Consider the following 12,747-nt stretch of genomic DNA (forward strand, 5'->3'; position numbering starts at 1 on the left):
TCGACTTATTGCGGTAAACAAACATTTTCGTTCGCCAGCTAGCTAGAATTCAACGTGAGACTGCAATTTTGACAATAAAAAAATCTTCGCGCTTTAAGTCGACTTAAATCGAACTTCTTTTGAGCGGAAAACAGTAATTTTGACAGCTATGAGATTTGTAAAGATTTTGATAGTTTTACCCAGTAAAAAAAATCTGGAAAGTTCTGAGCTGACGTTCATAGGAAACCCCCAAAAGCCAAACTTCCCGTGTCAATTGCAGAGGTCAGCAAAGTTAATAAACCGTAAAATAATCAATAACTGATAACAATCTCATTTTCTTGAAATTTAACGAAATATTCCCAACTAAGGGAGAGAGTGAAAACCAAGTGTTTGCCCGGTCGTCCTGAAGATGAGCTTTTCAGCAGAAGCAAACAACAATCTGGCTTTCTGGCCGGGACAGTGCAGTGGTGTGTTTGCGCCGAGGGAGTGAGTCTTATGCCCCCCATAATACAGGCAAACAAACGGACGACGAAACGGAGAAAATACAGCACACAATAAATGAATTAAATTTTGCCTTCATTGCCATTCGATAACCGCACCAGCACCAGCTTGGAAGACTCTGGTAGAAGTCAGCGCCAGAGGACTCGGACTCCGGGTCCGATGCGATAACAGCAATTCCAACTATGATGATGACGCTGGAATATTGTCTATTGTCTTCGATTTTTTTCCCTGTTCTGTCCTTTCGGAGCTTTAGGGGTAAGGGAGGGGTGAGGTGCCTACGGGCGACCTTCTTCCGATAAAGTTCTTATTGTTTGGCTCTTGACGTTCCACAGAGAGAGTCGTCGGTTGGTCGAATGTCCACATGCACACTTGTGCTTCGGAAAGCCCAAGGCTAGTATTTTTTTCTACGGCGTCCACCCGCATTGCTCAACTGCACTGCTGCTGTGTTGACTGTAAATACCGCAATATCGAATCATAAAAACAAATAAAGTGAGGTTAGTTTAGTGCCAGATTCCTGTTGACCTGGAAGAATGCTAACGCAATAGCTGGAGGGCTGAATTGCGGCCTGTTAATTGCTTGGCCGGATGCAAAGACAAAACTCCGCAGTCTGCGTTGAGCGTGCACAAAGGAAATCCCAGTAGAAATAGAAAAGTCGACCTCCACCTCCAGCTTATGTCGGCTCGACAAGTTTTGATCGGTTCGTTCCCAATTTGTGCCGCCCTGTGCCACATTCCGCACAACCATACATCATTATGCAAAGTATGTTGTGTGATGTGTTACGGTCGATGATTGCTGAACTTTCCCAAGTCTTCAAAAGTCGAAACCTAAGCCTACAAAACATGCATAAATTTCTATCCCAGGCCTTCTTTGATGCCCTGAATCAGAAATCAACTTTAAAGATAAAAGTAACAAATGAAATCAAAATAATAGGCAATTAGAGGAGATTTTGTCTCTACCAGTTACCGAGAGTGGTGGGACATGTACGGAATTCACCAGGGAGTTGTGTCTTCGTCACATCGACGACGTCGACGTCAAAAGGGGGACGACATTGAAAAAGTGAGCGACACACGCGGAGCGTAGGGTATTGAATATGGATTTTGTCATTTGGAGCAGAGCATACACGTTCCGTCGAAACTTGCCTCCTGGCATACAGACCGAGAAGCGCCGAGAGTGCCTGTTCATCATGATGATATCAATCGCAAGAAGAGGCACCTCTCGCAGTCCATCTTGCACAGAGCGAAATATTTTTATTCGAACGAGGAAATTTCCAGCGAATCGCTTTGCATCCCGCCCTCCTTCTGCGAAGGACCTGCCCCACACGAGAGCGCGCTCGCTTGGATTATGATTTATTAGAATTGAATGACATTTCAAACTCCTTCTTAATGGCAAACGTCAGATATTTGGTTTCACCGGCGGTTTGGCGAAAGAAAGAACGATGTGCCCTTTTTTGTGCCACCACACGATATATTCCCATCCGGAGAGTCTCTCGTTGTCGCACGATCACTTTCGATTCGTCGTTTAGGGACTCGCCCCCCTCAACCATATCTGCGCCTTCCTGAAGCAAAGTGTGTGTAATTTTAGATTTCGCCAGTTTTCTCCTTGATTTTTTCTCCTTCTGCGCGAGCTCAACTGATTTATATTGATTTATGGTATGCTATGGTTGAAAATTACAATATAATAGGATTTATGAAATATGCTTACGGTCGGGTCGTCGTTGGAAAGTTGCGCTTTTGCGTTGGCGATTGAGGCAAGTTAGAGGGCAGAGAAAAAAACAAACCCCAGAGGGGGAAAAAAGTTTGGAGCTATATCGGCGCCTAATGAACGGCATTTGTGGAGGGTTGCATGGGGTGAACAATGAAAGTCAACCCGAGTACACGCGCGTAATTGACTGCTAAATCCCAGGAGAAATTCGATACTGGCGGCAGCGATCGGGGTGAACACCCAAATATCGACACTCACGAATATTAGTAATCGAAATTTTTCTATTAGGGTGTTTTGGTTTGACAGTTGCAACCCTGTAAAAAATCGAACGATTGGCAAAACTCTAGAAGTCGACATAAACAAAAACTCCGTAAATTGCGTCGATTTCGCAATTTTGTTTGTTTGCTTAGTTTTGTGTGCTTTAGCATTGATGGCGCCGTAATTGGGGTGAAACTGGCCAAAAACTAACCGCTCGGTGCAGGGGATCCACCGAGAAGGGGCCCCTAAATGGATTTGTTAAACCGACAATGTATCCCATTAGCGGCCACTACTCCGTCATAGAGATCTGAGAGCGCTCTCGGGGAATGGGAGGCTATTAATCTTCCTCCTTCAACGTCGAGGCAGCAGAGTCTCTCATTCACACCAGGTCACAGGCCTCAGCGGGGAGACCATTTGTATGATTGAGAGAATTGATTATTGCGAGATAATGGAATCATATGTGAATGCCGGCAGGCGTAAGTGGTTCGGATTTAATGTAAACATTTGTCAAATATTGTCTTGCAGCTCTTCTCTTTTTTGTATCGAGTGCCCTTGGAGAGGCTTTTGTGCTGAAATTACAGCTTTTGTTTGGGGAGCCTGCTGCTATTTGCTCTGTTGATTGCACCGGAGAAGAGCAGATCCACCCGAAACGATAACCCAGGGTCCTCCCCCTTTTTCGTTCATATATTTATGGAGCTGTCTACTTCCTGTATAAATCCACTGTCAGCATCAGAGAGCGCATGAATGCTGATGGATGGAGCGAGATAAAATAATTCAATTAAAGATTTTGACTTTCTACACTAGACGACAAACTGTTTGGGTGGAAGCAAGAGGAAACATCCTAGCAGCAGTAGATCGGCAAAGTCAAGCACCTCAAGTTATGCAAAAGCCATGACAATTCGCCTGCAATCGAGCACGATTCATCTGAATCTTGCTAACCCTTTTAAGCGGTCCGGAGCCGGCAGGGAGATCGCTCCAGGAAGCTCCACTACGCTTTACAATGGAAAATATTCCAGCGATTTCTCCATTTTTCCATATATGCACCTTTTTTCTGCTCGCTCGTTCCCTTCCAGCTTCGCTGCGGGGGCCCTACGAAAAAGGAAGAAAGCACCAGGTCCCAACGCCGTATGCTCTCTATGCAAACACGGGAGTAAAAGACGACGACGGCAACGTCTTCGCCAAAGTCGACATCTTTCAGCAGGAGGAACTACGACGACGATGTCGCTAACGAGGACTTACAACCCGGAGTGAGCGGAAGAATCGACGAGGGTTGGATAGATAAATATATTTGTTTACCCCAAAGAGACGATATTATATTATACTCTTTTTTTTCGCTGCTCGACTCTTCCTTTCCTTTCCTGGCGAACGTTTGTCAGGGCTGATTGGCCTGGGATAAGAACGATCGGAATGCACAATGGAGCTCCGAAGCTTTGAATTGAGCTTCGGAAATTTAAATATTATATTTACATTCCTGGTCCTGGCTCCTTCTGCGTGTCTTCGCTTTCCACTCCCAGAAGATCTCACGTGTGCAGGATGGAAACCAACTGTCAAAACATTTGCTTCCCGCTGGATCTTTGCTGGTACCGGAAATGCCACCGACTTCTTGTTGTTCTGTTGCGTTCCGTGACATTACCACACGACGTAATTACCAACCTCACTCTCTAATGTCGTAGGACGTACGAACAAAAAAAAGCGACGTTTCCACCCCAGCAATAATGACACACGAAGGAAAACAAAAGGGCCCCGGTAATAATAGACATCGCGCGCGAGAGATGTGATATTCCGGGCGAGCCCATTAGATGTGACGGTTTTGGGTGGGAAAAACATCGGCGTATGTTTGTTGAGTGTAAAGATTACTCCAAACAATACTAATAGCTTGGCAAATAGCGCGCGGCCCCAAATAGAGATGCTGAGCCGACGAAAATTAGCGCGTTTGCTGGAGCGCGAATGTCGACCCACGCGACCCGTCGTTTTTTTATGGGGGTGCGGTTTGACGTTTGTTTTGGTTGTACACTCAAAACAAAATTTAGGTAAAGTTTAGATTTCGATCATTTTTATGAATGTCGACCGATTGGCAACGTGGTACGGCGGTCGATTTCTAAGTCGATTTTTCAGTGGAATAAAGCCATTCCGCAAATTGAACTGTTACAAAGAAATCGATTCAAATTCCAGCCCCGAAAACACTGCTATCTCACCGAATGTCAAGTTCAACGCGGGGCACCGCCGGTTGGGGCGCGGCGTCCCAAATCATAGTTATTAATTTGAATAATGATACAACTCCGGGTCGTACCATAGGGTGCCCGGGCCCGGGCCGCAAGGTCTAGGCTGCCTGGCACGAAATCGCGCCACAATCCAACCATGAAATGAAATTTTCTCCCTCTTCCCCGCGCCATCGTCGTCGTTCTTGGGCCGGTCGGGCGAACTCAATTCGTTCCGAAAATTGCCGATGTTTTGTCTTTTGCATTATAATTAGTTCCTGTGGGACGACCCACAGTCGGAATCCCTCGTCGTCGGAGGCTCACACACGATCTCATCCTTTCCGAGAGCTTTTGTTGTTCTCCAATTGTTTGATTACTATATTTCAATTATTATTTGTTTTCATCTGCTGCCTTTTTGATTGTGCCTGCCCCGTTCTTCGTTCGGATAATTATGTAAATTACAGTGTTTTCGGTGGAAGGGAACACAAAATTCCGCCATGTTTGGAAATTCTGCGTGGTCACTGCGTGAACGTGCTCCCCCCCACGATTTGGGACCCGAACGCGGCGTGGGATCCGTCCTCGTCGGTTCCAAAATCGTGTTTAGTTTAACAAATGTCCCGTTTAATCGAACGAATTGTACCACAACAAAACGATGACAAAAACCAACACCATGTGAAGGGGGCATCCTCTTCAACGCGCGTTGCGTGGTGTGAAATTAATTGAAAATTAATCGTGAAAACAAACAAAGTGAAATCAATTTCACTGTTGATCGATTTCGGTTTCGCCCGACAGCCAGCGGTGTCCATTGCGTCGTTCCAGGCGTGAAAAAGTGCTACTTTAACGCCCCAAGGTGCCCTAATCCAGGCGGTTTCCCACACGCTGATTAGGCGCGGATCAATTTACCGTACACGCTTTTTGTTGTACGCGCAGAGAAGATGGCGCATAGTGCGAAAGTGAATAGTTTTTATAAAAACACACCTTCACTTGGATCATCTAACACATCTGCGTTAGAAGGGGAAACTAATTACCAGTTTGAGAGTACCGACATCGTCGAAAAGTTGTAAGAGTTTTCGTTAATTAAACAAAATTATTGTGCGCGCCTATGGAGGGCTCGCGCGCTCACAAAATCCACGCCATAAATCATTGTTAATTAATTTTCTGTCTGGCTTGTGGCGGAAAATATGTTTCCTTTTATGCTCATCAATTCATTAATTATCCGTCTTCTTACAGGCGCGCACTCGCGCCGCGAAGATTTTGATGAAGACAACTGCATAACAAGCCACATTACGTTTACTGTTTTTGCCTAATTGCAGCTGAAGTGCATCACACACTTGAGTAGTTCGCCGCGAGCGTGTAGACGACAAAGGACGCAGCCAGCTGCGATGCGTCAAATGTCACCGTTTGTTAACGCGTGGTTCGCGCGGAAGCATTTGCAGTAGCAAATTAATGCCTTTTGCAATTCATATTTGAAACGGAATTTGAAAAGAAACCTTTTCAATGCTCTCTGTCAACTCTCTGTCAATACACAACGATGAAACTTGACCCTGTTTGGTCGAGGCTCGTTTGTCAAATCTGTCAATTTTCAGCGGCAACCCCGTCGTGTGGGTTCCGTCGGTCCCATTTATCACCCGAAACGGGAAGCTCTGGAGAACCCACCGATACGCGATCATTAATTACGGTTGTGTCTTCGGGACGACGAGAGGGCAGCCCAATTGGCCCGATTTGGGCCACGCAGGCTATTAGCGAGGCATCACCCGGGCATAAATCTAATCGGGCTGACTTTGGCTCACGCCGAGATCGATAATCCGGTCGTGGGGGATCATCCCCGTGGTTAGGGAGGTAAAGTCGTGATACTCCTGTCGGCACGCCACCAACGCTCCAAAACATGATGTAATTTCGTGTTGTTTATGTTTTTCACGTCCCTTTAGTGGAGCAGCATTCAATTTGAATTTCTCCCTCCCCCCAGTTGAAGTTGGAACCCGGTGGAGGTTAATCGATCGTCACGCTCACAGGAAGCAGGGAACGAAACCACGGTAGGGTAATTACCTGGACATCGTTTAACCCCCAACCGATCGTGGAAATGGGACCATGTGGCCAAATGCCCCCGTAGTTCGCGCACCCCTTTAGAAAGGGTCATAACCATTTATTTTGCGATTGAGAGATCGTTGTCAAAAACGGACCATTGTTTATCACGATCGCGTGTTCCTCCCCTCGCCCTTCAGAAACGTTTTGTTGTGAAAAGTCTTCTCGCGCGCCCCAAAACATCACAAAAACAAGAAACTTTTCTTTTGTGTTACGCGCAATGTTCGGCGGTAATGATAGCTCTTTGAGAAAAGACTTTCCTCTCTGTATTGAAACGTGTGAGCCACAATGAGCGGACGGCGATGACGACAGAGCGGGACTAATTGGTGCTTTCCTTGAGCGTCTCGAGCTAGATACGAGACAGAGACGTCACAAAAGTCGACATAATTGCAGCAATTTCACGCGGAAGTACCTCTACAATAGCGGCCCGCGGGAAAGTTCGATCGAAGCTTCCGCCCCGGTCGGGTATTGTTTATCGACTGGGCCTGTCATCAATGCGGGGGACAATCGAAACAAAAAACAAAACTGTCAAATTCATCACACTTTCGCCCCCCTTTTGAGAAGAGTCGACATAAATCAACGCCGGGGCAGGGGGATTTCGCTTTTCAACAGGACCATTTTAAACGACCAAAGTTTTCGGTCGCACAGCGACCGGAAGAAGGCACAAAAGTTAAGCCACTAGATAAATACTGGTCTCTCAAGGCTGGAAAACTTTCCTAACCCGGTCAAAAGCAGTCCTTGCAGTCCGTGAACTGACCGGTAGGAGGATCGCGCGCGCGCGCGCTCTGTTTTGACAGGTGAGGTTTTTCCAGCGCCAACTTTTCCATTCTCAGCTGGCGTGCGAGATTACACATTCCACCGCTGCAGCCATTATTTATGGGCAGATGTCAAAGTTTAATGGTACCGCCGCGACCACAGACTTTCTCCGCCAGTGTGACACATAGCAGAGCTACCGAAAAAGAAATGAGCGGGAACCGTGCGCGGCGGGGTCTGTGAATGTGATCTCTGTGTTCTTTCATGTGTTTTTCCATTCGGGGGATTGTCTAAATTTGTCGCCCGTCTGCAGCCGCCGGCTGCGTTCTTGAACGGGGGCCTATCTGTCAAAGTTCAACTTCAAACGCAGGCGGGATCAAACATTGATCCGCGTAGCCTACTGCGAGCTATTTGGCTGGTATTTTCCGAGACAGGATATGTCAAGACCAGTGAGAGTGCACTGGGTTAAGTCACCCGGTTCAGAATGCCGTCACCGAGTGCGTTTCCTTTGCTTATCTTCGACAAGGGATCGTTAATTGTTTGTGTTATGGGTGCATGTTACTAATTGTAAATGCGTTTTTGCTTTCGTTTGGATTTTCTTTCGGGGCTTTCCCGAAGGAGTCGTGCACTTTCAAAAACAAAGGTTTTATTTTTATGCTTTGCCATGTTTCTTGTTTTTTTCTCTCTCTCTGTTTGACGTTCTAGAACCGCTTCGAGGAGGGCTGTCTTTCGTCAACTCGGCCATGTGTGTTTTTGTGTGCTTGGGTATTGATGTAGTTTTGGAGTTTTATGAACTGCTTGAACGAGAGTGGCCATGTTTGTTCAGGGCTGTTTTGCATCCGCACGATGTCGCCGGAATCTTTTTTCGGTGTTCCTTCTTGCGCGCAACCTCTAGGCAGACTTTATCCCTAAAGTAAATAAATTTAACAAATTGACCGAGGAAAAAATCGTTTCCGTACGCCATTAGTTAGCATAAGCATATTTATATTTAATTTCAGTCGGTATGTTCTTATCTGAACGTAGTAGGCCCCCTTGTTGGCCCGGTCGCCCCGGGCAACTCTGATTGCGAGAGCTGTCAGGCGGCCCGCATCTGCATGTATGACGTCGCGACGAAGACACACATCAATCGTAGCAGGCCATGAAGCGCGCCAAGTGCGTCGGAGCGAGCAGAACTGGGCGCGTAATTGCATATAATTTCCGAGCGCTCTTTAATTTCAGCTCGTCGCTGATTTTTCGGCGGGGGACTCCCGCCTGGAGAAGAGACCCCGTCGACGACGGAACGCCATCTTAATTCTGGCGTCGTCGTCGCTTCGTTGTTTTCAGGTAATTAAACTTAAATTACGTCCCGCCCTGGGCGGGATTCGGTTTCACGAATTTGTGTCGTTCCCGATTTAAGGTGCGCACACTTTAATGACTCTTCTTCGCCGCTTCGTCCGACCGTCCCTCCAAAAGAACTGGATCATAAATTCCAAACTTGGACATCTTCTAATTTTCGCCCGCTCGCGAACGAGGGGCGTTGAGTCCAAGGCGCGCTCAACGGAGCGGAAATGATCACATTGGGCGCGGAAATTTGGCCACCGTGGTTCTACGCCGCTGTGCGGCGCGGCAACGATTAATTAGTCGATATATTGTAAAACAAACTAAAAACTGGTGGCCACCAATTGGCTTATGACTCAATTCCGGAGGTCCGATCATTTCCTTTTGCTTTCAGACAGGGTGTCGGGTTCAATTAGGGTGGTCGCCGTGTGAACCCGAGCTTTCGTCCGTTAACAATGGACGTCGTTAGGTTTTAAGTCGGCGAAATGCGTAATAAAGATAAATTTGATCGTTTGTTGATTTTAGGCGCAACGGACAATACCTCGCAGGACGCAGCCATCCGTGGTTTACGCGCGAGCTGTCAGACGGGCGGCTAAATTAGGAAGTCGACATAGACAGTCAACCCACTAAGAAATGTCGGGCTCAAGCAGTTACGATCTGAGTCACTTTTAGCGCGCCAACAGCTGTCAAAACGCACTCGTGGTTTGTTTACTGATCGGCGAAGCCGGCAATAAACATTGGCCGAGTTTCGTCAACCCCGATCACGAAAATGTCTGTTTACCCGTTTCGGTAAGTATCAATTTCCATTTAGCAACAACAACACCAAGAGGGAAATCGAGCAGCATTTGAAAGAAGCGTTTGGCGTAAACAGTCGATCGGTCGTGAATTGGGTCATCGCAGCGCGCAACTCCCATGAGATCGACGACTCCGGTATTGAGCAAGGGAAGATCACGTTAATTACGCGCGCATCGACGATCGTCGGTCTCACATCACAAGAGGAGAGTGGACACTGCGAGTGGAATTCCTCGAATGGATCGCTGCCGCGACAGGTTCAGTTTGAGTATTTTTCCTATAATTTCACTTCAAATGAGCTATTTTACGATCGCTAATAAATTGCCGACTTCGGTATCGATGACACTGAAGTGGACACGGCTGCGAACCTTTTAGGGCTCCGCGATCGCTTCGCGATTGATCGTCAGCTGAATGCACGATAGGACGTAAATGGTGATTAGTGAAACTGGTCGCACGGATTGACCTGTATTGCTCCTTTTTCCGCGTGAGAGCTAAGGAAGATAACGTGCCTCTCTCTGTTTAGATTTATGTGCCGGAGCCGATTAGTGGTCGTGAGAACCAAATACGGCGCACATTCGGAGGCACCTTCTGTCTATCGCGCGGTGGAACGTGATGTAACACCCTCTGCTTCAAAGTCTAAGCCCGCGTGGAATGTGTGGGCAGAGCGCGAACTGATTTCGGTTCACACCTTTGTTTCACACAAAACACGCGTGACCACCACGACCGTTGTGTCCTGGAACTATGGGGCACGAATCGAATCTATTATGGTTATGACTCCGCCAACTAAAGAGGGAAGCCAAAAAGGCCCAAATTAAATGTTTATAAGCGGGCGGGGTCGTGGCTCTCCACGCGGAGTGAGAAACTGGGAGGAATAACGAACGAACGAAACGACTCTATAACAACAGAACCAACAAAACGTGCTAAATCACGAGAAATAAGCATTTAGATACATGTATTATTAGCTGCCAGGAGGAAAAAGGCTGAAAGAGGCTCTACACGCTACGGCACTTATAAATAGAGTTGCTATGGAATACACACCTTCGGATTTTCTATAAAACTGATAATTCATTATCTTTAATTTAGCGAGAATTTTGAACTGTTTGTGCGCCAATTCTATTGTTTTCTGTGGGTTTCGAATTTCGAGTGCTTTGGTGTTTTTTTTCTGCCGGCAAAGCCTGTTTCGTCTTCTTCTAGCTAAGTCGGAGGAGCGTGGAAAAGAGAAGCATAAGCGTCATGGTGGTGTGGTGTTTGGGAGGTTAGAATTGCGCCAGGTTTACTCACACGTGCGCGCACACTCAACACTCCACGGATCGTGACGTCTATTGCTTACCTGGAAGTAGAGAAAAAAAAAACAATTCGTTAGTACGGATGCTGTGCACGATGATCGAAGGGGCTTTTATGGATCAACTTCTATAGAGTAACACGAGTCTTCAATTAGAACGGCCCCCACTCACACTAATGGCACGCCCAAGTTCTCGGGGTGTACTTAACAACTAGTAAGGGGCCATAAATATCGCGCATCAGTGCCGTAGAATCGGCAGCAGCACAGTGACTCCCACTCGCCGCGCCGAGAGTGCCATAAGAAACCACATTTCTTGAACTTTAATGGTTTAATAAAATCGGACTTAATTACCATTAATTTTATGACCCATCTAGCCCGGCGAAGAAAAAAAAAGGTCCGGCAAAGATGTGATGGCCATCAATCAGAGCTATGATCGTGGCTCGAGTCGTCAATATTGCCAGATAAAGCAGGAGGCGCCCCTCCTCGCAGTCGACTGAAAAGTAAACACATTTCCCGAAACCTCAGGGTGCTGATATAAATTTTTATTAAACCTCAATGTGGGCCCCCTTCTTCTTTCCCGAGGCCCGAATCAATTAGCGTGGCCGCCGCTGCTTAGGGACGACACACCGCGCGTCAGATCTCTCTCATCCATTATCAAATCATATTGATGTGTTTTTATTGCACTATACATTTATAGACCAGAAATCAATTCTGTTTATGGTTTATTATTGATCACCGCGCGCCATCTCGCGTCTCTCACGCCGGGAACCGCAAACAAAAAAAAAATGTAACAAAACGTGCTTTAAGGCCGATTTGGACGCTGCGTTTTACGACGCCGATAATTGATGCTTGGAGTTGCCGTGTCCCACGGCGGAGCCGTGAAGTAGGCCATGCCTGGTTAGTCACCCGGTTCGTGTGTGGCAAGTATCACGCGGTGAGATCGAAGTAGGCTATTGGACTTGATGCACCCATTTGAGGGGCGTTATGCGCTATGTCGACTAGTCGACTAAAGAGTCTTTAAGCTTAAACAAAAAAAAAAATCTGATAAGCTTTCGATGACAAATGTTTTCCCAAAAATAGCATCAAATTTGTGCTGAAATCATCTTCGCATAAGGTCCTCTCGAGCGGCCTACGCAGTTCGATTGTCACATAATTTGGCCGATTATAATCAAGCCACTGCCGCCGGCTAAGAGGCTTACGCGTCGACCGTAAAAAAGGCCATTGACGTGCCCCTCGAAACGATTCGCCTTCTAAGCTTCTTTAAACTATAAAACATTCGTAAAAATTCGTCGAAAAATGCATTAACGGGGCGCTTAAGATCCAAATATGACCGTTTATCAAACTAGTTTAGGCGATTAATTACGAAATCTCTGATTTTCGATCCAAAGGGTCATCGTGAAGTGTCAAGCAGGGCTAGTGTAAAGCCGATTTTAATAACCCGGATGGTGGTGATTCATCAGCGTAGCAACGTTTGAAAAGCAATAAATTCCAGTGGCGAAGCTAGTTAACATTCTGGCAAGATGGGGAAAGTGGTCAGCCTAAACAGCTAATTAATTTTGCCTCCGGCGACATAAATTTATGGCGATCTCGCGCGCGTTCTCCGGAGAATTCGTTCCCAGGTCATTGAAATCGCGTTCCCTCGAGGGATCCCCGAAAAGTTCGTCTATAAATTAATTAATTAACAAATGTGGAATCAAACAGAGCAAAAGAAGAGAAATGTGTGTTTCTGTCTTGAAAGAACATAAATATAGTAGCAGTTAACATTTGGATTCCGTCGGAGAGGACGGGAAGGCTAAAATATTCCATCATGTCGAAATTAGTTCACCATGTGTGAGCACCGGTTTCGCACGGTGCCCAAAAAGTGCTCTGGCCAGGACAGTCCAC

General features: G+C 46.6%; 1 protein-coding gene across 7 annotated transcripts in view; it reads right to left on the reverse strand.

Moving 5' to 3' along the window:
• The window catches only part of LOC6034502 (teneurin-m), a 206,670-nt gene that overhangs the window by 154,114 nt on the left and 39,809 nt on the right, over positions 1 to 12,747 (reverse strand). The window contains exon 2 of one of the 7 annotated variants that reach the window (XM_038251305.1): positions 10,620 to 10,911. The exons of the other annotated variants lie outside the window; for them this stretch is intronic. Within the exon in view, the coding sequence (XP_038107233.1) occupies positions 10,620 to 10,650 (31 nt within the window). The 5' untranslated portion in view covers positions 10,651 to 10,911. The remainder of the gene's footprint in view (positions 1 to 10,619; positions 10,912 to 12,747) is intronic. 7 annotated transcript variants of the gene reach the window in all.

Source organism: Culex quinquefasciatus, chromosome 2 (assembly GCF_015732765.1).
Source record: "Culex quinquefasciatus strain JHB chromosome 2, VPISU_Cqui_1.0_pri_paternal, whole genome shotgun sequence".
NCBI classification, from domain to species: Eukaryota; Metazoa; Arthropoda; class Insecta; order Diptera; family Culicidae; genus Culex; species Culex quinquefasciatus.